Source organism: Balaenoptera musculus, chromosome 14 (assembly GCF_009873245.2).
Source record: "Balaenoptera musculus isolate JJ_BM4_2016_0621 chromosome 14, mBalMus1.pri.v3, whole genome shotgun sequence".
In the NCBI taxonomy this organism is placed as follows: Eukaryota; Metazoa; Chordata; class Mammalia; order Artiodactyla; family Balaenopteridae; genus Balaenoptera; species Balaenoptera musculus.
This window is the reverse complement of record NC_045798.1, coordinates 22,387,960-22,415,446: the sequence shown is the minus strand read 5'-3', so window position 1 is coordinate 22,415,446 and position 27,487 is coordinate 22,387,960. Positions and strand designations below refer to the sequence as shown.

The window sequence follows — 27,487 nt, the reverse complement described above, 5'->3', positions numbered from 1 at the left end:
CTCCCAGACCATGGAGGCTAGTGGGGGGTAGGCCTAGGCAGGGGAGAAATAGCAGTGCCCACCCCATGTGACCAGGGTTCTTATGGGGGACGTTGCAGCTAAGGGAGCCCTAAGGAAGGAAGCCCAGACCCAGCCTGGATGGAGTGGGGGACGGAGAGGGCTTCGCAGTGGGAGCTACACCTTAGGTGAGGCCTCAGAATGACCTGAAGTGCACACCAGGCAGCGCCAAAGGAGGATTGATAGAGGGAGCAGCTCGTGCAAAAGCCTAGAAGAGAGAGGAGAGAACATTCTGGAAATCAGCGTCTGCTAGGCACCTGTTGTGTACCAAGTGTCCACTGTCCTGAAGCCCCAGGGGAGGGCTGTGTTCATCCCCCTCATAGGCGGCCAGGGAGTCTGGCCTGTGGCCTCTGGAGCCGTCTCGTACCCGCTGCCCCTGGCTGCCTCATCCCTCTCCCTTGCAGCCACCCTGGGCCTCCCTGCCTCTTGCATACCCACCAAACCCCCTGGTTCCATTGCAGGTCCGCAGGGCCCCCCAGGGAGCCCTGGCCAGGCTGGAGCTGTGGGCACCCCTGGAGAGAGGGGACCTCCAGGCCCCCCAGGGCCTCCTGGCCCCCCAGCCCCACTTGGACCACACTACACCCGGATCTCCCAGCATGGTGAGTCCCTTGGGGTCACAGCAGGTCCAGGTGGTGGTGGGGTGAGGCTGGCATGACCATCTGCCAGGCACCTTCTGTATACCAGGCTTGCCCTTGGGCCATAAGTCACCTGATCCTCCAATGGGCGCTGTTGTCACTGATGAGGAAAACTGAGGGCCAGAGAGGGGAGATCACACAGCCAGGGCACAGGGGGGCCGGCTTCAGATCCACGAGGCCTCCAGAGCCTGTGCTGGGAACCACCAGCATCAGGCCCTCCCACCAAGCCTTGGAGTTGGCCGGGATCCAGCCCTCAGAGCACTGGGAAGCTTAAGGCCTAGCAGCAGGACGTGAGCCCTGAACTCCCAAGGCCACAGCCCTGCCTCTGTGCTCAGAGAGGCCCTGCCCCCTCCACCCAGCTGGGCCCTGACATGCATCCTTCACCTTCTCCGAAGCCTGACTTGCACGCGCGCTGCCAGGGGTCAGCGCTTGGAGTGCCAGGTTCAACCCCATCTGCATCATACCTTTGGTGCGTGACCAGGCACCATTCATTCATTCTCCCTCTCCAAGGGACTTCCCTGGCGGTTCAGTGGTTAAGACTCTGCCCTTCCAATGCAGGGGGCACGGGTTCGATCCCTGCTCAGGGAACCAAGATCCCACGTGTGGTGGGGCGTTGCCAAAAAAAACCCAACAACAACAAAACATTCTCCGTCTCAGAGCCTTATCTGTATGACACCCATGCACAGAAGCTTGGCACAAAGTAAGTGTCAAAAATGGTAACTTTTATTATTATTCCCATTAGGCATGTGACAGTACAGGCTCAGCAGGGTAGACACTTCCTGTATGTCACTGGCTAGACTCTGGCAGTGTCTCCCTGCTTCCTGGTCCTGCATGGCCAACAGTCTCCTGACTCCCCACGCTTGGAGTGGGTGCCTGGTGGCCCCAGCCATGCTGCAGGCTGTCCCACAGGGCAGTCAAAGCTGGCTTGGCAGAAGTGACAGGTTAAAACTGACTGCCCCACTCTGCCCCGCCCAGCCCAGCCCTGCTCACTCATCTTTCCTCCCCCAGGGGACCCATTTCTGTCCAACACCTTCACTGAGACCAGCAGCCACTGGCCCCAGGGACCGGCTGGGCCCCCAGGCCCCCCAGGACCCATGGGTAAGTTGAGTCCAGGTCTAGGGTAAGGGGCAGGGTTGAGGGATGGCAGAGACACTAGGGCTGGCTATCAGGAGGGAGCTGATGGTGGACTTCCTGGCATAGTACTGTTTCGGACCTGAAGACATCATGTCTTATTCCAGGTCCTCCTGGACCTCCTGGTCCCATGGGCATCCCTGGGAATCCTGGACATATAGTGAGTATTTCTCCATATACTCCCACTCTTCTGTCCGTCCATCCACCCCCCCACACCCAACCCATCCATCCACTCACCTATCCACTCACCTATCCACCCACCCACCCACTCAACCACCCATCCATCCATCATCCATTCATCCATCCTTTCATTCATTCATTCAAGCATTTATGGAGCACTTAATGTGCAAAATACTTTCCATAAATCTTCTTATTCAGTCCATATAACAAGAAGCAAGTATTGTTATCACCTAAGGCCAAGAAAGGTGGAGATTCTTGCCCTAGGGCTGTGGCCAGCACATGGCAGCTTCCAGATCAATGCAGGGACTGTCTGACTCCAGGGCCATCGCTCTGAACACTGAGCTGTATGAACTTCCTGTTGTGTGCCAGGCATTGGGTGTGTGGTGAAGGGCCCAGAGGCCCAGGCCAAGCTGGGGTGCCCTTCCCTACCCCTCTGACCCCTAAGTCCCTGCCCACTCTACCCTGCCCCAGCACAAGGCTGAGGCCCTGTCTTGTTGCTCAGGGACCCCCAGGCCCCACTGGACCCAAAGGAATCTCCGGCCACCCAGGAGAGAAGGGCGAGAGAGTGAGTATTGAGGTGGCCCTGGGTGGAGGATTCTGGGGAGTCCTGGGCACCCTGGGTCAGACCCTCTGACAGCGCACTCCATTCTTCTCCTCCCTCCTACAGGGACTGCGTGGGGAGCCCGGCCCCCAGGGCTCCATGGGGCGGCAGGTAAGTGATGCTGCCCACCGTGCAGCACCCCCTCCAGGATCCCACAGGCCCAGACCCCTGCCATGGCTCCATCTCCTATGGCCAGAGCCCCTGACGCTCCCTGTCTGGTCCAGAGCAAGCTCCATCTCCTTTCTCACCCCGTCTCAGGGTCCCATCAGCCTCTTAGGATCAGGCTGCCTCCATCTCCCTCGCTCTGGCTCTGTGTCTCTGTACCTGTTTCTCTTTCTCTATCTTCCCTCTGTGTCTCCATCTCTCTCACTCTTTGTATTTCCCTCTTTCTCCATCTCTCCAACTATGACTGTAGATTTGTCTGTTTCTCGCTCTAGTTTGGTCAGTTTTTGCTTCATGTATTTTGAAGCTTTGTTATTAGGTGCATACACAGTCAAGATTTTAATGTCTTCTTGGTCCTTTTATCTTTATGAAATGAATATCTTTCTCTCTGGGAATACTTCTTGTCTTGAATTCTATTTTGTTTGATATTAAAATAGCCACACCAGCTTTCTTATGCTTGGTGTTTGCGTGGTATATATTTTCCAATCCTTTTACTTTCAACCTGTTTGTCTTTCTATTTAAAGTGCATCTTGGGCTTCCCGGGTGGTGCAGTGGTTAAGAATCCACCTGCCAATGCAGGGGACATGGGTTCGAGCCCTGGTCAGGGAACTGGGATCCTGCATGCTGCGTGGTGCGGCCAAAAAAAGAAAAAAGACATACTTGAGTCTTGCTTTTTTTTTTAAAACAGTCTAACTATTGAGTTCATTTACTTTTTTTTTTTTTTTTTTTTTTTTGGCCACACTGCCCAGCTTGCAGGATCTTAGCTCCCCAACAAGGGATTGAACCCGCACCCTTGGCAGTGAAAACACAGAGTCCTAACCACTGGACCACCAGGGAATTCCCCATTTACATTTATTTATTTATTTGGTTGCGCTGGGTCTTAGTTGCAGCAGGCAGGCTCCTTAGTTGCAGCTCACGGGCTCCTTAGTTGCAGTTCGTGGTCTCCTTAGTTGTAGCATGTGAACTTTTAGTTGCAGCATGCATGTGGGATCTAGTTCCCTGAGCAGGGATCGAACCCAGGCCCCCTGCATTGGGAGCATGGAGTCTTAACCACTGTGCCACCAGGGAAGTCCCTCCATTTACATTTAGTGATGTATATTATTATTGATATGGTTCTGTTTAAGTGAACTATCTGGCTATTTGTGTTCTGTTTACCCCAAGCTCTCCTTTATTTCTTTTTTTTCCCTTCTTTTCCTGCCTTCTTTTTTTTTTTATTTTAGATTTAAAAAAAAATTTTATTGGAGTATAGTTGATTTACAATGTTGTGTTTCAGGTATACAGCAAAGTGAATCGGTTATACATATACAAATACCTGCTCTTTTTTAGAGTCTTCTCCCGTATAGGTCATTACAGAGTATTGAGTAGAGTTCCCTGTGCTATACAGTAGGTCCTTATTAGTTACCTATTTTATATACAGTAGTGTGTACATGTCAATCCCAGTCTCCCAATTTATCCCTCCTCCCCCCTTTCCTCCCTGGTAACCGTAAGTTTGTTTTCTACATCTGTGACTCTATTTCTGCTTTGTAAATAAGTTCATTTGTACCTTTTTTTTTAGATTCCCTGCCTTCTTTTGGATTGAGAATTGTCCTGTGTTGTCTCTACTAATGACTTTTTCACTATACCTCTTTGTGTTATTTTTTTCATGGTTGCTCTAAGGATAATAATATGCATCCTTTTACTTGAATTAGTATTATACCTCTTCATGTATATATAAGAACATTGCAACTGTATAATTCACTCCCTTCTGTCCTTGTGCTATTGCCATCATATATTTTACTTCTGTATTTGTTATAAATCCTCAATACATTGTTGTTATTGCTTTAAACAGTTGACTTTTAAAGAAGTTTAAAAAACAAAGAAAAATAGTCTTTTACATCTCATGATGTATTTATCGTTTCTATACTCTTTATACCTTCCTGTAGATCCAGATTTTCATATCGTATCATCTCTCTTGAGCCTAAAGAACATCCTTTAGCCTTTTTTGTAGTGTGGGTCTGCTGGCAACAAATCCTCACTGCTTTTGTTTATCTAAAACTGTATTTAACCTTAATTTTTGAAAGATATTTTCAGTGGATATAAAATGATAGGTTGGCAGTTTTATCCCCCTTTATTACTTTAAAGATGTTGTTCCATGGTCCTCTGGCTTACGTAGACAATTACAATTTCTCATGAGAAACTGACTGTCATTCTTATTGTTTTTCCCCTGTACATAATATGTCTTTTTTTCCTTAGGCATTTAAGACTTTCTCTTTACCCTTGGTTTTCATCAGATTGATCATGATGTAGTTGGCTGTGATTTTCTTTGTGTTTATCCTGCTTCGGGTTGGCTGAGATTCCCGGATCTGTAAGGTTGCTGGGTTGTGTTTTTCGTTGGTTGTTTTGTTTAATGAATAAAATTCTTTTTTACAGCATTTTTTGAGTTCACAGCAAAATTGAGTAGAAAGTACAGAGAATTCTCATATACTCCCTGTCCCCACACGTGGATAGCCTACCCCACCATCGACATCTTACATCACAGTGGTGCATTTGATACAATTGATGAACCCACATTGTCATGTCATTATCCCCCAAAGTCCATAGTTTACATTAGGATTCATTCTTGGTGTTGTACATTCTATGGGTATTAATAGATGTATAATGACATGTATACACCATTGTAGTATCATATAGAATATTTCACTGCCCTAAAAATCCTCTGTGCTCTGCTTATTCATCCCTCTCTCCCTTCTAACCCCTGATCTTTTAACTGTCTCCACATTTTTGCTTTTTCCAATTGGCTTTTTTCACTTAGTAATACACATTTAAGGTTCCAGCGTGTCTCTTCATGGCTTGATAGCCCTTTTTTTTTTTTTTTTTTTGGTTTGAATAATATTCCATGGTATGTACCACAGTTCATTTATCCATTCACCTACTGAAGGACATCTTGGTTGCTTCCAAGTTTTGGCAATAGTGAATAAAGCTGCTATAAACATCCAAGTGTAGGTCTTTGTGTGGACATAACTTTTCAATTAATTTGGTTAAATACCAATGAGTGCAATTGCTGGATCATATGGTAAGAGTATGTTTAGTTTTATAAACTTTTTTGTAAGTTTTTGTAAGAAACTATGGTCACCATACTATATCTTAGATCCTTAGATTAGAAGTTAGTCATCTGGGAGTTCCCTGGCAGTCTAGTGGTTAGGACTTGGCACTTTCACTGCCCTGGGTTCAATCCCTGGTCAGGGAACTAAGATCCCTCAAGCTGCACGATGCAGCCAAAAGAAAAAAAAAAAAGAGCTTAGTCATCTTATAACTGAAAGTTTGTACCCTTTTACCAACCTTTCTCCATTCCTTCCCTCCCCACAATCCAGTCCCTGGCAACCACCGTTCTACTGTTTCTCTGAGTTCAACTTTTCTTTTCTTTTCTTTTTTTTTCGCATTCCACATATAAGTGATACCACACGGTAGTTGTCTTTCTCTGTCTGGCTTATTTCACTTAGCATAATGCCCTCCAGATTCATCCATATGGTCACAAATGGCAGGATTTCCTTCTTTTTTAAGGCTGAATAATATTCCTGTGTGTGTGTGTGTGTGTGTGTGTGTGTAACCCACATAGTATTTATCTGTTCATCAATCAATGGACACAGGTTCTTTCCATATCTTGGCTATCATGAATAATGCTGCAATGAACATACGTCTTCAAGACAGTGATTTCCTTTCCTTTGGATAGATAACCAGAAGTGGGATTGCTGGATCATACAGTAGTTCTATTTTTAATTTCTTGAGGAATCTCCATACTGTTTTCCATAATGGCTGTACCAGTTTACATTTCCACCAGCAGTATACAAGTGTTCCCCTTTTTCCACATTCTCACCAGCATTTGTTATCTCTCATCTTTTTGATAACAGACATCCTAACAGGTATGAAGTGATAGCTCAAGTTGTGGTTTTGATTTGCATATTCCTGATGACTAGTGATGTTGAGCATCTTTTCCAGTACCTATTGGCCATTTGTATGTCTTCTTTGCAAAAATGTCTATTCAGGTCCTTAGCCCATTTTTTAATTGGCTTATTTGGGGGTTTTGCTATTGAGTTGTATAACTTCCTTATATATTTTGGATATTAACTCCTTATTGGACATGTGGCTTGCAAATATCTTCTCCGATTTCATAGGTTGCCTTTTCATTTTGTTGATGGTTTCCTTTCTGTGCAAAAGCTTTTTAAATTGGGTTGTTTGTTTTCTTCTTGTTGAATTTTAAGAGTTCTTTGTATATTTTGCATATACAGAGATACACCTTTGTACACCTTTATCAGATGTATCTTTTGCAAATATTTTCTCCAAGTCTATATATAACTTGTCTTCTAATTCTCTTGACATTCACTTTTGCAGAGCAGAAGTTTGTAATTTTAATGAAGTCCAGCTTATCAATGATTTCTTTCATGGATTGTGCTTCTGGAGTTGTATCTAAAAAGTCATCAACAAACCCAAGGTCATCAAGGTTTTCTCCTATGTTATCTTCTACGAATTTTATAGTTTTGCATTTTACATTTAGGTCTGTGATATATTTTGAGTTAATTTTTGTGAAGAATATGAGGTCTGTGTCTAGATTCATGTTTTTGCATTTATATGTCCAGTTGTTCCAGCATCATTTGTGGAAAAGACTACCTTTGCTCCATTGTATTGCCTTTGCTCCTTTGTCAAAGATCAGTCAAATATATTTATGTGGGTCTATTTCTGGGCTCTCTATTCTGTTCCATTAATCTATTTGACTGTTCTTTAGCCAATACCACACTGTCTTGACTAGTGTAGATTTATACTAAGTTTCCCTCTAAGCACTGCTTTCACTATCTCCCACAAATTTTGCTAAGTTGCATTTTTATTTTCATGTAGTTCAAAGTATTTTAAAATTTCTCTTGAGATTTGTTCTTTGGCCCATGTGTTAGTTAGAAGTCTTTTGTTTAATCTCCAAGTATTGGGGGAGTTTCCGGTTATCTTTTTTTGTGAGGGGGGCTGTGCCTCGCGGCTTGTGGGATCTTAATTCCCCGACCCGGGATCGAACCCATGCCGCCTGCAATGGAAGCTTGGAGTCCTAACCACTGGACCGCCAGGGAATTCCCTCCAGTTATCTTTTTGTTAGGGATTTCTAGTTTAATTCCATTGTGGTCTAAGAGCATACATTGTATGATTTTTATTCTTTTTAATTTGTTGAGATATATTTTATGGGCCAGAATGTGGTCTATCTTGGTGAATGTTCCATGTGAGCTTGAGAAGAATGTGTAATCTGCTATTGTTGGATGAAGTGGTCTACAGATGTCAATTTTATCTGGTTGATTAATGGCATTGGTGGATTCATCTATTTCTCTTTGCAGTTCTATCGGTTTTGGCCTCACATATTTTGATGCTCTGTTGTAAAGTGCATACACATTAAGGATTGTTATGCTTTCATGGAGTGGTGACCCCTCTATATCCACGATAACTTTCCTTGCTCTGAAGTGTGCTCTGTCTGAAATTAATATAGCTACTCCCACTTTTGTTAAAAAATTAATTTATTTTATTTTATTTTTGGCTGCATTGGGTCTTTGTTGCTGCGCGCGGGCTTTTCTCTAGATGTGGCGAGTGGGAGCTACTATTTGTTGTGGTGCGCAGGCTTCTCATTGCCGTGGCTTCTCTTGTTGCAGAGGACGGGCTCTAGGTGCGTGGGCTTCAGTATTTGTGGCACGTAGGCTCAGTAGTTGTGGCTCGCGGGCTCTAGAGCGCGGGCTCAGTAGTTGTGGCGCACGGGCTTAGTTGCTCCGCAGCATGTGGAATCTTCCTGGACCAGGGCTCGAACCCGTGTCCCCTGCATTGGCAGGCGGATTCTTAACCACTGCGCCACCAGGGAAGTCTGAGGCTCTGTTAATTTTTTAAAAAATCTTTCTTCTCTCTGTGCTTCACTTAGAATTATTGCATTGACCTGTCGTCAAGTTAATTGATTATTTCTTCTGTTATGGCACATCTTCAGTTAATCCCAGCTAATGAATTTTTTATTTCAAGTATTATCATTTTCATTTCCAGGATTTCCATTTGATTCTTTTTTCATAATTTTTGCATCCCTCCTGAAATTCCCCATCTCATCACCCATTGTATCAATTCCACTAGATTCTTTTATTTAAAAAAAATTTTTTTTAAAAAGCTGGTATATTAACTCTGCTCTTTTTTTTTTTAATTTTAATTAATTAATTTATTTATTTATGGCTGTGTTGGGTCTTCGTTTCTGTGCGAGGGCTTTCTCCAGCTGCGGCAAGCGGGGGCCACTCTTCATCGCGGTGCACGGGCCTGTCACTATCGCGGCCTCTCTTGTTGCGGAGCACAGGCTCCAGACGCGCAGGCTCAGTAATTGTGGCTCACGGGCCCAGCTGTTCCGCAGCATGTGGGATCTTCCCAGACCAGGGCTCGAACCCGTGTCCCCTGCGTTGGCAGGCAGATTCTCAACCACTGCGCCACCAGGGAAGCCCTAAATTTTTTTATTTTTGGCTGTGTTGGGTCTTAGTTGTGGCAGGCGGGATCTTCACTGAGGCACGCGGGATCTTATGTTGCGGCACACGGGCTCTTCACTGCGGCACGCATGATTCTCTCTAGTTGTGGCGTGCGGGTTTTCTCTTCTCTAGTTGTGGCATGCCGCCTCTGGGGTGCATGGGCTCTGTAGTTTGAGGCACCCAGGCTCTCTAGTTGAGCAGCGCGAGCTCAGTAGTTGTGGCGTGCAGGCTTAGTTGCCCCACATCCCCTGCATTGGAGGGTGGATTCTTTACCACTGGACCACCAGGGAAGTCCCTCCACTATATCCTTTAACGTAGTTGTCACCGATATTTTAATCTCCATGTCTGGTAATTCCAGTACCTGGGTTGGCTATGGATCTGTTTCTACTGACTGATTTTTCTTTTGCATATGGGTCACATTTTTCCATTTCTTCACATGTCTAATAATTTTGTATTGCATCCTGAACAATATAGACAATATAGTGAAGACAGTCTTCCTCTGAAGAGTGTTGAGTTTTGCTCTACGGTGTAGCTCCAACTCAGCTTTGTGACTTTAGGATGGGCAGTTCACGGACCATCCAAGGATTAGAATGGAGTATTTATACAGATTTTGCTCCCTTACTGTGGCTCCCTGCTTTCCAGCATTTCCCCTCAATTTCCTCCTTCTTTGGCAGTCTTGACCCCAACCTCTGACTCCTCAGGCCAATAAGACTAAAGATTCTTGCTTGAGCTGTTTGCCAGGCAGAGGCGGCTGGGATGAGCCCTCAGAGGAAAAGCCATAAATATACTGACGTTACCCAGTGCGGTTCCCTTCTTTCTAAGGTCAGATATCCTTCAGTTACTGGCTGCTCTTTATCACTTTCCATTGCCTTCAAACAGTTGTTTTTTTGCATTTTTATCTCACCCAAACGAGCTACTCTCTGTCTCATCCTTGCTCAGCCTCTCTTCCTCTCTCCATCCTCGCCTCTCTCACTGGTCCTACCTCTCTCTCCTTGCAGGGAGAACCTGGCCCCAAAGGAGACCCTGGTGAGAAGAGCCACTGGGTAAGCTCTAGCCCAGCACTGACCTCCCACTGCCCCCCCGCCCTGGACACTCAGGAGATTATTTGGGGGTGGGGGCACCCCATCCAAATCCCCTTTGCAACCTGGTCTCCAAGTGGGGAGCCTTGCCAGTTCTCAGCCCCAGCGTCCTCCCCAACCCTGTCCCTCCCCAGTGGGCAGGGCCAGCCTTATCAGCAGACCCTACATTCTCTGTCTCTGTCTTTATCCCTATCTCTGCCTTCCTTCTGTGGCCTTTCCAGGCCAGGGTGACCCTGCCAGTTCCTCCTGGGCAGTTTGGGCTGACCCAGTCCAGACTGCATCCCCTGCCTCCATAGCCCCCTCCCAGCAAGGGCTTTGGCTTCTGCTCCCCTGTCTGCAAAAGAAAGGGAAGCATGAAAACAATATCCACACAGAAGAACGGGACAGGAGGCCTTAGGAGAGCCATGAAGCAGAGGAAGGGAGGTGTAGAAACGCTGAGGTACACAGGAGCGCTTCGGTAAAAGGGACAGGGCACTAGACACCACCATACACATGTGAATCACAGGAAGGGAGACCTGGAAACCACCATGGACACATTGTACATGGTAAATGAGGTCAGTGGACCTAGATCCATTGTACCCAAAAGACCTATAATTAACATGAGGTCCCAGACACCATCACATACACAGGAGACCCATGAGGAGTGGGAGGAGAGGCCTAGAAACTGCCATACGCACCAGAGAACCATGGAAAATGAGATGGGGGATCTAGAAACCACTGTACACAAAGGAAGCCCATGAAGACTGGGAAGGGAGGCCTAGAAACTGTCACATACACAGCAGACATAGAATAAATGGGAAAGGGGACCTAGAAACCACATGTGGAATCCTAGAACCTTCACAATCACGAGAGAGACTTGCAGTGAATGAATTTCAGGGCCTAGAAATCACCCACCCAGGAGACATGGGGGGAGGACTAAAAGCCCCATGGTGCAGGGACCTGGAAACCATCACTGACATAGGAGACATTTGGAAAACTGGATGGGATGGGGGTAGACAGGAGAGGCAACTGGGGAGTTATTTTGGAGGCTGGTATTGTGCCTCCCTCCCTCCTCCACCCCTCTCCCTGGTGCAGTCTGGCTGGGACGCCCTACTTCCTGGCATGCATTAGTTAATGAAGACATGGGAAGCACCCAGCGCCTGCCCTGCCCTCTCTGCTCCTGATTGTGGGGTCAGTGATGGATACAGCCGTGGGAGCCCCCCACCCTGCACGAGCCCTCCCCCATGTCTTTCCATGACTTCTGGGGTCCTGCTACCTCTCTGGCAAGCCTCTCCCAGCCCCTCACTGCCACCCCACTCCCTTACCCACCCTCTACCCCCTAGTGGCTCCAGAGCCTCTTAAGCATACTGCCTGCTTGGGTGTGAGCTGGGCTGGGGGTCAGCTAGACCTATGTGATCCCAGCCCTCTGCCTCCTCTAGGCCCCTTCACTGACCTCTCCCAGAGACCTTTCGTTTGGAAACACATTTTTCACCCAGCCCAGAGGAGGTGGGAGAGGTGGGATGAAGGCTGAATTAGGCTGGGCAGCCCCATCCCTATATGGGGGTCCCAACAGGAGAACAGATGCCTGAACTCTCCCAGAACAGACTTCAAACTCAGGACCACCTGTGGGAGGGGCCCCCCCCAAGAGGTAGCAGGGCCCCTGCCCATCCACCTGCTTTCCCCTCACCCACCTGCACTTCTGCCCCTGCTTGCCGCCTGCCTGGGAGGGGACCCGCTGGGCTGGGGGCTGCATGAGGCTTTGGGGGCTGGGGGACCAGCTCTGTTGGGGGCAGGTGGGGATGAGGTCTGTGTGGGGAAGAGGCCTGAGGGCTCCTATACACACTCCACCTACCAACCCCCACTTAGTGAAGCTTTTGGAGCCGCTGACCTGGCTGTGGCTCAGCATTGACACCCAGTGGTCATGAAGATGCACTGCAGGCACTGCCTGGGAGTGACGGGGCTCAGCTGGCCCATCTAGACCAAAGCTCATACCCCTTATTCAGACAGGAAAAACTGAGGCCCAACTCCACAGAGTGAATTGTTGGCAAAGCTTGAACTGAAGCCCAGGCTTTTCAGCTCCCAGGACTGAGGGAGCCAGCTAACTTTCCCCAAGCGCCTCCTTGGTGGGTGCCAGGCCCCAGGCTGGGCACTGTGGACATAGATGTGATTTGGACACAGTCCCCATCCTCAGGGTGGTCACAGTGGGGTGGGGGGAAACAGACCAGTAACCAGCAGTGACAGGACAGGGGGAGCTCAGCTATGATTGTGGAGGGGTGGATTTAGCATCTTCTTGGATAAGGAGACCCAGGCTGAAGCCTGGCAAGGGGTGTTCACGCAGAGGAGAGGAAACATCACATGCAAAGGCCCTGGGGCACCCTGGGGCCCAGGGTGTTTGAGGAGCTGCAAATACTTGGAGTGACAGAGTGTGACAGGCAAGGAGTGAGACAGAGGTCATAGAGGCTTTTAGGACTTAAGAGGCCATGCTGAGGAATTTGAACTTTGTTCTATGGGCAGTGGGGAGTCATTGAAATATTTATAAGTAGGGAAGTGACATGGTCAGATTTTTGTTTGCAAAAGATCCCTCTGATTGCCATGTGGAGAAAGGATGGGAGAAGGGAGCAGAAAGAGAGACTAGACAGGAGGCTGTCCTGGTCACCCTGGCAAGAGGCTGTGGGGGCCGGAACTGGAAGGGGGACAGTGAAGAGGGACAGATGTCAGTGGAGCTGAGAGACACTTGGGTACTTGTCTGGCTGTGGAGAGGGGAGCGAGAAGTTAAGGGAGACGTTTACAATAGTAAAAGAGAGAAGAGAGCCAGGAGAAGCTGGCCTGCTGAGTTTTCTCCATGGAGAATGGGGAATGTCTACGTGACAGCTGAGTGGGGGTGTCCAACAGGCCCTGGACACTCAGGCCAGGATTGGAGGGCACTGGGACGTCATCGGTGCAAACAGCAGGCCACCCACCCAGAATATTTTTTTGGCATTTTCCCCCATATTTTTGCTTTGAAAATTTTCAAATATATAGAAAATTTGGTACAATGACTATCCTTGTACCCTTCTTCTAGACTGACCAATTATTAGTATTTTGCTGCTTTTGTTCTTTCACTCTTTATATATCTATAGATCTTTTTTTTTAAAATTTATTAATTAATTAATTTATTTATTTATGGCTGTGTTGGGTCTTCGTTTCTGTGCGAGGGCTTTCTCCAGTTGCGGCAAGCGGGGGCAGCTCTTCATCACGGTGCGCGGGCCTCTCACTGTCGCGGCCTCTCTTGTTGCGGAGCACAGGCTCCAGACGCGCAGGCTCAGTAATTGTGGCTCACGGGCCGAGTTGCTCCGCGGCATGTGGGATCTTCCCAGACCAGGGCTTGAACCCGTGTCCCCTGCATTGGCAGGCAGATTCTCAACCACTGCGCCACCAGGGAAGTCCTATAGATCTTTTTTTTTCTAATCCATTTGAAAGTAAGTTGCAGACCTCATCCACATCTCCCCTAACACATCAGCATGTGTCTTGAAAGAATATGGACATTCTCCCAAAGAGCCACAGTAACACTGTCACACCTGAGAAAGGTGACATTAATTCAGTGAAATGATGCCACTTAATATACAGCTTATATATAAATTTTACCCATTGTCCCCAAAATGCCTTTTGTAGCTGGTTTAAAAAAAAAAAAGAAAACAATATCAATCAAGATTCATGTGTTGCATTTGGTTGTCACATCTCTAGGTTCTTTTAATCTAAAATAGGCCCCCTGCCCTTTTCTTCTTTCTCTTGACTTTGTCATTTTGTGACTGTCCCATTGTCTAGATTTGTCTGACTGTTCCCTCGTGATGAGATGCAGGTTAAATACCCTTGGCAGGTGCACTAACTGGGGATGTAGTGCCCTCTTATTGCGTCTCATCAGGAGGCTCATGACATCAGCTTGTCCCATTGTTGATGCTGGCAGTGGCTTAATGTAATTTTTGAAGGTCATCCATGTTTAGATGGGTGTAATACTTGAAGAGAGATTACTTTAGTGTGACCCGGTGACCCCCAGGCCCAATGGCCAGTCAGTGGCCCCATCCATGTGATGTGGACAGGACAGCCAGATCATAAGGGACAGTCTCAGCATGGCCACAGTGGGCTTGCTCAGAACAGACATGTTGGGAGGACTCTTGATTGTTAGATGTTTTTGTGGGAACAGCTTCCTTGAAGGTAGTAATTGTACCAAGATGCATATTATACCTCATCCCTTCATTTAATCTGTACTAAGTAAAGCACTCTGAGAGAGACTCCCAGATGTGTCAGGGCTGGAATAGTTCTGTTGCCGTCCCGGTGCTCTGTCAGAATTACGATATCTACATTCCGGAAATAGCTTTAGTCTGGACTCGGAAAGAGGAAGGAGTGAGGGAGTGTGGAGTTTTGGCAAGACCATGGACCCTATGCTGGGGGAGGAAAGGACAGACAGACAGACACTGGGAAGAAGTGAAGGCGAGGGCCAGCTGGCGGTCCCTGGCCAACACCGGCACCACTTGAGACAGGAGACCCCAGAGCAGGGAGGCCTAGGGGAGGGGTCTGAGGACCGCTGCCGCATCCCCGGGGCCTGGGTGCTGGAGACTCAGCTGAAACGAGAGGGCGGGGCTGAGGGCTGGGCTCCGGGATGTGCAGCATATGGACCTGGAGTAGTCAGAGCCCAGGGAGGGATGGGCTCAAAAGGGCTGGGGCGGGGGCACCTGGGCCTGAACTTCAGCTTTGCCGGCATTTTAAGCCTGGCTTCCCAACAGCGATGCCACACAAACATTTTCTGATTTTACTCTTACATGTTCATTTGGACATGAGTGGGAAGGATATTGGTAAGTAGCCTGATCCCACCAATGGAGTTAATTAGGATGAGACAAATACAGTATTTAAGGCAAAACTGAGTCAGTTTAAAGACTGTTAAGTAAAGAAGAGTACAAGTGGCCCAGGGATGTGGCAGGAATCATGCAGATGATGTGAGAACAACTGGTTTCAGGCAACAGAGATGGAGGAGGGGCCGGGGCTCTGCGGCAACCTCTGGGCAGGTTCTGTGGCAGGCTCTGGGACAGCAGTGCCGCCCCTGCAGACTGGCCTCTCCCCGCCCCCAGTGCAGCAGGATTTGCAGTGGTGTGAGGAAAGAGCAGCCAGCTGGGTGGGATCCTACTGAGGAGGTTGCTTCCGCCTGCCTTGTCCCCCTCCCATCCTCTCCTGGTCTTGTCCCGGCTGTCCGTGGGCCCTGGGCTGTGGCGGGTGGTGTGGAGCTGCAGGTGCATGTCCAGGGTGGGGCATGGGCCTCCAACAAGCTTTGCAGGGCCCCCTCCCCTGCCCCCTTCACGGCTGCATCTGTCTCTTTCCTCCACAGGGGGAGGGGTTGCACCAACTACGAGAGGCTTTGAAGATTTTAGCTGAGAGGGTTTTAATCTTGGAAACAATGATTGGGCTCTATGGTGAGTAGAGACAGACAGACGGACAGACAGCCCAGCCCCCGCCTGCCAGGCTTCCCCAGGCCCTCCAGGGTGGAGCTGCCTGGGTCCAGTCAAGAGGCTGGATAAGGTACCTGCCCTTCTCCAGGTGGGGACCTGAAAGGTCAAGACCACCCATCTCTCACTGACTGGTCCCTTGTCCACAGGTGAAGGGGGTGGCCCTAGAAACCCAGGCCCCCACCCCTGTGGTAAGACCTGGGGCTCCAGACATTGTGGGTAATGTGGTTTCCAGGCCTGCAGGGGAACCAGAGGTGACAGATTTCGAGTCTGAAAGGAATTATGGGCAATGGAGCCAAACTCCAGAGCTGCAGGGGATTGTGGGTAACAGAGCCAGACTGCAACAGTGCAGGGGGTTGTGGGTAATAACATCAGAGCCCAGGCCCCCAGGAGGATTATGGGTAATGATTCCAGACCCCAGTCAGGCCTCAGCTCAAGAGAAATTGTGGGGAACAGAGCCAGTCTGCAGGCCCACAGGACAACAGGTCATGGGGCTAGACTCCAGAAGTGCAGGGGACTGTGGGTGACAGAGCCAGGCTCAGGTCCCAGGGGACTCTGGGTAATGTACCACCCACCAGTTCTGACCCCAGAGGCTCTCACTGGGCAGGCCATCCTGGCCCCAGGGTCCCCCTTTAGTGGCCTGAGAGACCCTCCCCCAGGCATTCACCCACTAGTTCTCCACCTATCTGGTCACTTGAGGAGCCAAGCGAGTCCCGTCCCCACTTAGAAGGAGCAGCCAAGGTCCCAACAGAGACTCACACCCAGGCTCCTGCCCGGAAGCCAGCGGGAACTGGCCCCACCCCCCTCCCTCGGTGCCCAGCCCAGCCCCCGGAGGCCGGACACGCACCGTCTGCTCTTCTCGATCTCCCATCAGGCTCCTAGCTTACAGAGCTTCCTGCAGCAGCAGGCTCAGCTGGAGCTCCTGGCCAGACGGGTCACCCTGCTGGAAGCCATCATCTGGCCAGGTAACGGCAGGGTGGGCAGGCAGGGGCAGCCCCTGCCAGGAAGGGCCTGGGAAGGGCCTGGGGACACAGAAGGCGCCTCCCAATACTGGATCCAGACTAGCAGACAGCCACTCTTCGGCCCTTCCATCCGGCCAGCAGACGGTGTCTGGCACAGAGGAGGTTCTGGTAACTAGTTCTTGAGTGAATGAGCACCTGCTCTGTGCCAGGTACCTCGCTGGCACAGGCTCCAACAGATAAGACAGACAGGGTCCTGCTGTCATGGAGCTTAGGGTGCTGGGGGGAAGCCCTGGAACTGGGCGTTAAACCTAGGGTGATGAATACCACAGTGGAGTGAATACAGGTGGCCACCAAAGCCCACCAAGTGCTCCTGATGCAGGCTGGGGGGTGGCAGAGGGCATCTCAGGAGGGCTTCCTGGAGGAGGAGGCGTCTAAGTGGAGACCTGAAAGGCAAGGATCGGGGGCAAGTGAACAGGCAGAGGAACAGCATGGACAAAAGCCAGGAGACCAGAGAGAACCTAGAGGGACAGTTCTGTGAGGTTGCTGAGGGTGAGAACAGAGGCTAGAAGATCTGGCAGGGCCCCGTTTGAGAAGGTCCTCCAAGGTAGGTCAGGGAGGCACGGAAGGAGGTTAGACACCACCTGGCTGTCACAGTGGTCCTAAAGAGGTCTCTCCACATTAAACTGGAGCCTGTGGCTGGCCCTGGAGAGAGTCAGGGATTGGCCACCCTGTTCCCCATCTACCCGTGAAGAGGCCCCAGCCCTTCTCCCAGCTGCCCCATCTCTCAGCCCAGTCCTAGCGCATCAGTGCACACAGCCTCAGACATCATGTCCAACCTCCCATCTATTTTACAGATGGGGAAGTTTGAGGCCCCCAGCAGGAAGAAGAGCCAAGGTTAGAGCCAAGCCTCCCTCATTTGGCAAAACTGTAGGGCACACCTACTGCAGGCTGGGTCTGAGGCAGATCTCAGGGTACCCGCCTTGGGGAGCTGCCCATCGGGTGGTGGGCAATCCTCAGCATCTACAGAGATGAGGGCCATTGGGTACAGGAGCACCAAAGGATGTGTGTGAGGAGAAGCCTTCCTGGAAGATGGGACCCTTGCATTAGTCATGGAAGGTCCCTACAAGTGTGCCAGGAGGAAGAGGTGGGAGGACAGCCCCCGTGGGGACAAAGGCCTAGAGGTGGGAAGGTGTGTGGGTTCTGCTTCCAAAGCTGCTCTCGCCATGCCCCAGGGCTTCCCCAACTTCTGAAAACTCAGACCATCTCCCAGACCTCCTCCCCTCTCCCAGAGGAAGGACCAAGGACCAAATCCCAGGCGCTCAGCTCCTTGTCAGGTGTCCCCCGATTCCCCTCTCAGGAGGATTGGGAGGGGAGTCAGAAGGGACACACTGTGGCCTTGGATCTGTGCTCTGCCCCCCTCAGCCGGCTCTGTCGCCAGCAGCCCAGGGAGGAAGTGCCAGGCACCTGGCAGTGTGGCCAGGAGGAGGGGAGTAGAGGAGATGGAGCCTTCCCCATTGGCCCATCATACACAGCAGGTGCTAACAAAAGACCCCGATGGGGCTCATGTTTAGATTATAATCAATAATGATGATAATAGTAACAGCTGTCACACATCCAGTCTACCTGGGCCGGGAAATTTACATCCATCATCTCCAGTCCTTGCAACAAGCTTTCTAGGTGGGCGATACTGTGCCCACTTCACAGATGAAGAAACACAGGTTCAGAGGGCTCGTGTGACTCCCCCAGGACATAGGGATAGTAGTGGTGAGGCCAGGGGTCCGCCCTTGGTCAGGCCTCTAAAGCGCCAGCTCTTTGGGCTCCATCGGCAAAGGTTCCCTGACCCCTCTGCTTTGCTAGGCACTGAGTGGGGCCCGGGGGAAACCAAGGCCCTGAATTTGATCATGTCAGAACAGCATCTCATGACTGACTCACAGTGACCAGACCTGCAGGAGCCCTGGGTTGAAAACACACCAACCTAGTGACCATAATAATCCAACATTTACTGTGAAAACCACTTTCCACTCTTGGTCACATTGAACACTCTGCAAGGGTGTGACAACAGGAGTGTCATCCCCACATTCCAGATGAGGCTTAAAGGTTCTGGGACTTGCCCAAGGCCACATAACTGGGACATGGTGGGGCCAGGACTTGGCCTGAGCTGATGTTGGAACCTGAGCTTTGAGCTACCCTCCTCCTATGCTCCCTGTTTTAGGGCATGAAATGTTCCTCGACTGTGATTGCAGATACCTGTCTGCCCCAAGGGCCCCAAATCTCAGCCCAGAGGTGCATGGGACACAGGGTCAGAGCGCTAGACAGTTATGAGTATGAGGGTATAGCTCCCTCCCTGGCATTGCCTTCAGTGGGAAGCTGGTGCTCACCAGAGTCAAAGTGTCTCTCCTGTGAACAGGGTTTCGAAGGCTCAGCCAAGTCCTCCATCCTGGGGCCCTCCCCCTGGAAAAACAACCCATCCTTCTGAGCTGCCTAACCCCTCATTTAACTTTGAGAGGGACTGAGGTGATAGTTACATAAGGCTTCCTGGAAGAGGTAGATCCTGATCTGCGTTTTGAAGGTTGAGTAGTTTTCCAGGTGAGAAGAATGCCAATTATCCGGTTTTACTCTTGGGGGCCAGCTTATATGCAGGTTGGGGCATAATCTCACCATAGCCAAATCGGAACTGACTTCAGTAATTACTGGAGTTGGCCAGGGCCTCTGTATCTGGAACTGTCCCCCTGGTTTTAGAGATGAGACAACTGAGGCTCTGACAGAGGTCCAAAGCCACACAGTAGGTCAGTGGCAGAGCCTGGCCTTCCTAAACCCTTCCCCACTACAGGTGGCCTAACCTGAGGAGAGAGGAAGAGTGAGGCTGATGCCTGGCCTTAGTTTACCCAGCTCTTAAATGGGAATGATTCAGGGCACACCTCCGCTCCAAGATACGTTAACGAAAAAAAGAGCTATACTGTTTATGGAGCATCTACTACATGCTAAGCATTTCAGAAACATGGTGGGTTCATTGATCCCCACTTGACAGAGAAAATCAAATAGAGGCCCTGAGTGTTCTAGCTGGGTTAGGGGCTAATAACTCCTGGGGGTAGGGGCACTAACCAGCTTTGCAGACCTCCTTCTTTTCACACACCTCTGCCTCTCAGACTCGGGCAGAGAGCCCCACCCCCCCACCCCCCAGAGGGCCAAGGGAAGGTAGGCACCTCACACAGACATCACTAACCCGGCCTCTTTCCTTCCCTCCCGCAGAACCAGAGGGGTCAGGGTCAGACCCTGCCGGCACGGGCACCCCCAGCCTCCTGCGGGGCAAGAGGGGAGGACACGCCACCAGCTACCGGATTGTGGCCCCCAGGAGCCGAAACGAGAGAGACTGAGTGTGGTGGTGGCCCCTTGGGGAGGGCCAGGCCAGGCTTCCCTTCCCAGCCTGGACTTGGCCAGCTGCCTCCAAGGTCCGCCATCCGTATTTATTAATATCCTCAGGGTCCCTTCTGCCACCTAGGCCTTTGGGGTGGGCATGTCTTGGTCCTGGCACCCCATGCGCATCTGCCTCCTATGAGGCTGAGCAGGGACTGGAGCCTGAGAGGGAGGTGTGGTCCAGGCAAGAGGTGAGGCCTTGCTCAGGGCCCTGGGCCTCAGTTTCCCTCTGTGAAATGGGGTGATGCAGGCCTGTGGGGAGGGGCGGCAGGTTTGGAGCTTCTGTCTTCTCATCAACTGCCCGGCCATCCAGGCCCCAAGCAACAGAGGGAGTTGGAAGCTGGGGCTCTGCCCGGCCCTCAGCACACCCAGGGATGATGAGAGCGGGCAGTCTCACCTCCCCACTCCCCAGCCAAACCTGGGGGGCCCACCTGTGTCCCTTGTCTCCTTGTTTTCTGGTGCTGGGTTCCTGGCCCTGAGATCAAGCTACCTGATCTGACTGGACATTCAGGGCTCCTTGTCTCAGTTCTGACCCCTGAACCCTCAGTCCTTCTCATGTCCCAGGCGGAGGGGGCATGGAGAGGGAGGGGCCACCTGCTCCCACAACGGCTTGTGACAGACACCAGGAGGTAGACGTGTATCAGCCAATAAAGGCACCCAGCCTCATTGCCCACCGGCCTGGTCTCAGTGTGTGCTTAGACGAGGGGCAGCCGGGCAGGGCCAGCAGCCTCTCTTCTCAGTGGCCTTCACTGTCCACCTGCAAAGCACGACTGTGAGGCCAGGGCTCCCCTGGCCATCACCTGGGCAGCTGGGGAATGGGGGTAGGTGAGCAGAACAGAGGGTCAGGCCATCCCCACCCCCTGGCCAGGTGTCCAGCAGGAGCTACCAGACCTCGGGGCAGCTTCCCTTCTCTGAGCCTGTTTCCTCACCTGTAAAATGAGACTGATGGTGTAGTCCTCAGGTTTCCCAGTCTGTTTCTGGCCCCTGGCTGGTGACCAACGGCAGGGTTGGTCTCTGCGGCCCCTCCACTCTGGCCCTGGCCTGGGGTACAGCCTCACGGGTGACCAGAGCACAGGCCGCTCCGGGACCTACAGCCCCCTGTACTGCTCCTCAAAGTCCAGCTTCCCGGCCCCTCTGCCTTGCAGAGTTCCCATCGGTGACTCACACCCATGCCCCACCCTCTGCCCTCTAGGCTCTGGCTACACCTCCCCTCCCTGGGAGGGGGCAAGGACTGAGAGGGGCCAGGAGGGAGGAGCTGCTTCTTCAAAGCCGAGGAAGCTTCTCCCCCACAGCACGCCCACATTGCTTCCTGCCCCCGGGGGCCCCGCAGGGCCCAGCCACCGGCCTCAGAGCCTGCCCTGGGCCAGGCCTGAGGACACGTACTGAACTGGCCCTTGTCCAGCAGGGACACAGGGGGCTGTGGGCAGTGAAGGGATGCTGTTCCTGGCGAATCAGGGAAGGCTTCCTGGAGGAAGGTCTCCGTGTAGGCCAAGACCTGAGGATGGGTAGAAATTAGCTGGGAAACAGATGACAAATGCTCCTTGGCAGAGGGTCCAGCCCAACAAAAACCCTGAGGCGGAAGCTCGGTAACACTTCGTCTCTGGGCATCAGGGAGCTGCTCTCCTGCAGTCGGCTGTTCGTTCACTGCTCGTTCATTCTTTCATTCATTCATTCATCCCCCTGATGCTAACGTAGAAGAGTCAGACACAACTGCTGCCTCCAAGGAGGTCCAGGTTGAAAAGTGAACTGGTTTTTATTCTAAACAGTACCAGAGCAGGATGCTGGGGGGCCGCCCCTAAACCCACCCTGACTCTCAGCAGACAGGGCTGGGCTCCGACTTCCCACCCACAGGCCAGGCTTCTTCTCACCTGAGAGCCTGCCTGTGCTAGGGGGGCCCAGGACCCTCAGGGTGGGTGGGCCCACCCCTCCCCTGAGTCACCAGCGCCTCGGTGCCCACCTCCCCACCAACCAGCAGTGACACGGCACCCTCCACACGGCCCGTGGCTGCCAGGGCCACCACCGCCTGCTCCGTGGGGAAGCCCATGCGCTCCAGTTGCTGCAGCCTGTGGGAAGAGGGGACAGGGAGGGAGTGTCAGGGCCGCCTCCAGCCCCCACACCAGGGGACCCCACCCCTACTTACCCCACCTTACCGCAGGGAGGAGACAGAGGACTTAGGCAGCCGGAGTGGGCTCTCGGGACCCTGGGCTGGCCCCTCAAGGAGCGAGGCCTGGATCCCCTTCTGCAGTATCTGCTCGTCCAGGGCTGCCCACAGCGGGGTCCCTGGGGGGAAGCTGGGCCCAGACCAGGCCAGTCCCGTCTCTGAGGAGCCCTCCCAGAGCGGCTGCACAGGCCCCAGGCCTGGCGGGAGCGGGGCTGAGCCTTCGCTGAGGGGCCAGAGGCTAGGGGAGGCCATGTAAGGAGGTCCAGGGGTGGGTGGCCTAGAGGGGCAGAAGCAGAAGAAGGCCTGACTGCCAGCCACCGGCATGGCTTCCACCACCGGGGCCAGTGTCCTCGGCATCACCCTCACCTCACTCCGGCAGGATGGGTGACAGGCAGCTCACCCTGGCTGCCTGGGGTGGGAAGGAGCTGGAGTGGCCAGCACCCCGCCAGGGCCCTGCACAGGACACCCTCCTGCAGTGCCTGCAGCCGCTGCTCAGAGATCTCCAGCCACCGGAAGGCCCCAGCCGCGTCTGTCTGCCCAGGGCAGGGCGGCCGGTCAAGGAAAACCACATCCAGCCAGGGGTGAGCCCGCGCCACATGCCAGGCCCTGTGCCAACTGTCTGATGGGAATTCCCTCCTGTCTCCTCACTGTGGCCCTGCCAGGGAGGTGTCATCACCCTCGTCAGCAGCGGAGGCTCAGAGAGGAAGAGGGCCCTGCCTGAAGCTACCCAGCCAATGAGAGGCAGAGCCAGATGTGCCTCATCCCCAAACCTGTCTCATCCCCATTCAGCCGCCCCCTGCCCGCTGTCCCCTGAGGCCTGTGTGCCTGCTCAGGCCTGTGACACCAGGCCCACCCCTGGGCCCTGCCCCAGCCAGGGCGACATGCTCCCCTCTCCAGGATTCAGCCGGGTGTCCCCAATCCTAAACGACTCCAGGGTCAGCCTGCACCCACTGTTCCCTCTGACTGCACTGTTGTCCCCGACAGGCATTAAGCGTCTTTAGAGCAAAAGTCTGTGTTTAACACACCTGCACCACTGGCTGCAGGTCGTTCCCCCTTTTGGTGCCAGGAGAGTCGCAGGCTCACGCTCACCCTGGTCCTTACACCCTCTGTACTGTCTGCCGGGCCCATGCTCTCCTTTTCCACTTCTCGTCACCTGAACCCCTCCTTCTGCATGGTCTCGGCGTAGACCCACCTCCACTGGTACGTCCAGATTAAGTGCCTCCTTGGGCCCCTCAGCTCCCAGGCTCTCCTTTAAATTGTAACTGGTACCTCTACATGGCCACAAGCCCCCAGTCCCCAGCCCAGAGCCAGGCGAGAGTAGGACTTGGAGACGCTCCTGGGATGTGTGTGAATGTGGGGGCCTGACCCCTCGTGCCAATTCCTTCCCAGGCACCCTGGGGGCCCAGCCACAGAACCCACACGTCCACACGAGCCCTGGGCCAAGGCAAAGGATACAGGCCAGGCCAGCCAGGAGGCCGCAGAAGAGCTGCAGGAAGGGCGGCTCGGAGCTGAGCAGTGGTGTCAGGGCGAGCAGCAGCCACGGCAGGAGCCATGGTGGCAGTGCCCCACGGGGCCGTCTAGGGTGGTAACCCTGCCCCGCCAGCATGGCCAGGTGGACAGGCATGTATCCACAGCCCCCGGCTGCACTGGACACCCCGAGGCCTGCCAGCAGCACAGCCATCAGCCCGGAGGCCAGGGCGAGGAGGGTGGAGGCATGCAGGAACCGCAGTGTGCCCAGGTGGCACTCCTGCCGCCAGCCCAGCGTGGGCAGGAGCAGCAGGCTCAGCAGCAGCCCTGGGAGGGCCTTGTGGCCCAGGGCATGTGTCAGCAGCCGGTGCGCTGGGGGAGAGAGAACGGGCTTATGTGCCAGGTTAGTGCCCCTGACCCCCAAGGCTGGCCCAGGTGTGCCAGATGGGGAAACACCCTCCACCAGGGCCGCCCACTAAGCCAGCCTCCCCTCCCCGGGAGCCAAAGTCTGCCCACTGCCAGTAGTTTAATCACTGGTGGTGGGGACCAAGGGCTTCCAAACACTGTGACCGACGCCCTACTGCTTTAAGTAGAACAAGCCAGACCCAACACTCGGTCTTCTTAAGAACAACCAACCATGGATAAGTCACTTCACTTCTGTGAGCATCATTTGGGTTCCTCAAATGTAAAATGGAAGCTGTCATTCTTGGGAAACAGGTGTTCAGCTGGGGTCACTCCTCAAACCCCTAGTGCCTCCTTCCTGTTTTTGGGCTTAACTGAAAGTCTTAGTTTATTTTAAGGGAAAGCCACCAGAAAGGGGAGCCGTCTGAAAAGAATTCCTACTCACAGGCTCCCACCCCTGTGCTGGCCCCTCTGCCCAGGGCCTCGGCCCTCCCTTCTTGGCTGTAGTTGAGCTGGGCATGCTCCCGTCCAAGGCTGACCTTCCCCGGGGCCCTGGGTCCTGTCCTTGCCTGACAACTGCAGGATGCATGCTGCTCCTGCCAACTGGTCTCAGGCCCTACAGCAAGTCTCCTGCCTCCTCCAAGGCCCATGTGGCTGGCCCTCACCCTGCCAAGGGTCCAGCAGCAGCTCTGGGGCCAGGACAAGGCTGGGGCCGGCTCCCAGCAGCCACAGGCCGCTCATGAGCAGCATCAGGACGGAGGAGGCGAGAGGCAGCGCCGGGGTCAGTAGGCCAGGGGGACCTCTGGCATGCATAGCTTGTCTGAAGGTGATCAAAGGTGGTCTTGGGGCTGTGTGCTAGGGGTAAAGGAAAACAATAACAACAGTTATTATTGCAGCTTTTATCTGACTTCCTTTCGGCTACCATACCAACAGCACAATTTTACAGATATAAAAAATGAGGCTGGAGAGGCGGGTGCAGCAACTTGGCCGTAGAGGACCTCAGAGCCTAACCATGTGTTTAGCCATCTTGCCATCCCACCGACGTGTGAGGATGGGAAGAGGCCAGGCCAAAAGGTCTCTGAGCCCTGATGGGCCCTGGAAAGGAGCCTGGAGTGGGAAGCACGGGGAATGGGAAGTTGAACGGGGGCCCTGGACTCCCAAAATTTTTTGGATTTGTGCAGTCCCCCAGGGCAAATTCAGGGCCATCTCCAGCTTTCCTCTGCCTCCCTCTTCCCTCAGGCTACAGACCAGCCACCTTCCTCCCTCCCTCCTCCCCTCCACTGACTTAGAGCTCCAGGTGGCCTGAGCTGCCCTTGACAGAGGGGGTAAGGCCAGCCAAAGGGCAGGCAGATTAGAGAGGGGGTGGAGCAGAAGGGTTGGAGGAGAGGCAACAGGAGTCTCACACCCTGAGTGCATACAGTGACACTGGACAGAGACGTCCCCTTCCTCGAGCCCCGACCACAGCCCCTCTGACCCTACCCTCCCTTTCACAGAAAGATTTCAGTATCCACTCCACTTCTTCCTGCTGTGTATCTCTCCCTGGGCAAATCTGGAGCCTCTCCTTCCTCATCTGTAAATTGGGGATTAAAAAAATCCATTCCTCATAGGATGAGAAAAAGGAATGGACTCAGGCAGTCCCACAGCTCCTGCTGGATAAACTGTAGCCATCCTGGCTGTCCCCAACAAGGGGAAGCCTGAACATGGAAGCAGCTGCTCCAGCCCTCAAATGTGCCAATTTCCTGCCCATGAGGCAAGGCTTTCTCTCCCATTCTCCCTCCTCACATCCAGCCTGTCCTCTAGGCCCTGCTGGAATCCCCTCACTCCTGTACCCTAGCCTGTCTCAGGACTCCCACTGAGCTGATTTTATAGGGCAGGAAGCAAAATCCCAGAGAAAAGAAGGCTGCTTCATCAGCTCCCTTGTCATGGGCATCCTTGGCATCAAAACCCACCCGCCAGTTTCCTGCAGGAAAAATACAGAAAACTCCTCTGCCTGTGACGTCCTTCCCTTCATCTCTCTAACAGCAAACTCCTATTCACCCTTTGAAGCCCAGCTCAAAGGTCCCCTTCCCCTCCTCTGGTCCCTCCATATCTTGGAGCCTACCCTATACAGTGAGCACCGCTTGGCCTGTTTTTCTCTAGGCAGGTGGTCTGAACTGGGGGAGGAGGGGTGCTCCTCTTTCTCATGGTCAAGTTCCCCAGGGTGCTCCTAGCACATAGCTCGTGCTTTATGTGTCTTCACTGAAAGAAAGACACTAGCTTTGCTCCGGGTCCCGCTGAAGGATTTGGTGAGCCCTGCCCTTCACTGGGCGTGGGCATCTGCCTAGGGAGACTGGGTTGAATCCAAGAAGTCAGCCAGGTGCCAGCCTTGCAGGGAGCCAAGGCACCCACTGCCAGCCTTCTCCTGCACCCTCACAACCATCCTCCCCCCCCCACCCCGTGTACTTTAGCAAGAGTGAGAGACTTGCCCATGGACCAGCAGAACTGGGATCTGAACGCTCCAGGTCTCAGTCTCTTTATCTATAAAACGGGGCTGTGCAGCATCAGGCTCTGCCTACCTTACTGGGAAGCCGGGAGGACAGAATGGTAATACAGGACAGGGACAATTCTTCCGGGTGATGGACAGTGTGTGTGTGTGTGGGGGGGGGGTGGTCCCAGGGTGTGGGTGGGGCTCAGCTTTGTGACTTTAGGAAAAGTACCCCAAGTCCTTGGGCCTCAGTTTCCCCTTCTGTAAAAACAAGGTTGTTGGATGAGAGGTGATTAAAGGGTCTTCTCAACCTCGACCGTTAGTGGGGGGCTCTCGGGCCGGGCGCTACGTTCGGAGCCTCCCATCCAGCCCACCGGCCTTGGCCCCCTCCCCCGCGGACCGGGCCACGTGTCTGGGGTACTCACGGCGCAGCGCACCCCCCGCCCCCAGAAGGCCGAGTAGAGCCCTTGGCTGGGAGTCGGTACTCTAGCCTCCCGCCGACACCCGAGCGCCCCGAGCCCATTCTGCTCGCCCTCGGGCGCGTGACCCGGGCTGACCGGTCGGCACGCCACCCCCTCCTCCTCCGCCGCCGCCCGCCGATTAGTCAGCAGTTGTTCTAGGCCCCGGTCCCTTCCCCCAGCCCTCCCACCGGCCTCCGTTTCCCTCCAAGGCCGACTCTTCAGAGACGGTCCCTAGAGCCAGCGGGAGTAACCATTCCAAACAACCTAGCATCGACCGGAGAATCACTCCGACTTGTTACCAAGATCCGCTCGCCAGCCGCTCCCGCCCCTGCGGTGCTATTTTGGCCCGCACGTCACATCCGGT

At 53.0% G+C, this 27,487-nt stretch overlaps 2 protein-coding genes across 8 annotated transcripts in view; one reads left to right on the top strand and one right to left on the bottom strand.

Moving 5' to 3' along the window:
- The window catches only part of LOC118906806 (kremen protein 1), a 144,496-nt gene extending 124,262 nt beyond the window's left edge, over positions 1–20,234 (top strand). For 2 of the 3 annotated variants that reach the window (XM_036874492.1, XM_036874491.1), the window contains exons 9-16: positions 519–656; positions 1,701–1,790; positions 1,931–1,983; positions 2,506–2,568; positions 2,671–2,715; positions 10,259–10,303; positions 15,675–15,759; positions 20,004–20,234. In XM_036874492.1, coding sequence (XP_036730387.1) covers positions 519–656; positions 1,701–1,790; positions 1,931–1,983; positions 2,506–2,568; positions 2,671–2,715; positions 10,259–10,303; positions 15,675–15,759; positions 20,004–20,128 — 644 coding nt within the window. In that variant the 3' untranslated portion in view covers positions 20,129–20,234. Of the gene's footprint in view, positions 1–518; positions 657–1,700; positions 1,791–1,930; positions 1,984–2,505; positions 2,569–2,670; positions 2,716–10,258; positions 10,304–15,674; positions 15,760–16,666; positions 16,758–20,003 lie in introns of all 3 variants that reach the window. The other variant, XM_036874489.1, reaches the window with a different exon arrangement.
- Positions 20,235–21,899: 1,665 nt separating this feature from the next.
- Positions 21,900–27,469, bottom strand: RHBDD3 (rhomboid domain containing 3). 5 transcript variants are annotated; one of them, XM_036874251.1, is made up of 6 exons: positions 27,423–27,469; positions 24,864–25,053; positions 23,785–24,168; positions 22,696–22,858; positions 22,319–22,606; positions 21,900–22,231 (listed from the first exon to the last, which is right to left on the bottom strand). In XM_036874251.1, exons 2-6 carry the CDS (start codon positions 25,009–25,011, stop codon positions 22,054–22,056), a joined length of 1,161 nt encoding a protein of 386 aa, XP_036730146.1. In that variant the 5' UTR covers positions 25,012–25,053; positions 27,423–27,469; the 3' UTR covers positions 21,900–22,053. The 5 variants fall into 5 exon arrangements, with proteins under 5 accessions (XP_036730146.1, XP_036730147.1, XP_036730145.1 ...); XM_036874252.1 differs by having other exon boundaries at positions 27,388–27,456; XM_036874250.1 differs by lacking the exon at positions 27,423–27,469 and adding an exon at positions 27,088–27,246.
- Positions 27,470–27,487: the final 18 nt, after the last annotated feature.

Excerpts from the sequence above, each read along its gene's own strand:
- RHBDD3 (XM_036874251.1), bottom strand. The coding sequence starts at position 25,011 with ATGCATGCCAGAGGTCCCCCTGGCCTACTGACCCCGGCGCTGCCTCTC. Across the intron at positions 24,169-24,863 it reads GCTGCTGGACCCTTGGCAGG|CGCACCGGCTGCTGACACAT; the intron begins GTGAGGGCCAGC and ends TCTCTCCCCCAG. Across the intron at positions 22,232-22,318 it reads TCCTCTGTCTCCTCCCTGCG|GCTGCAGCAACTGGAGCGCA; the intron begins GTAAGGTGGGGT and ends CTCTTCCCACAG.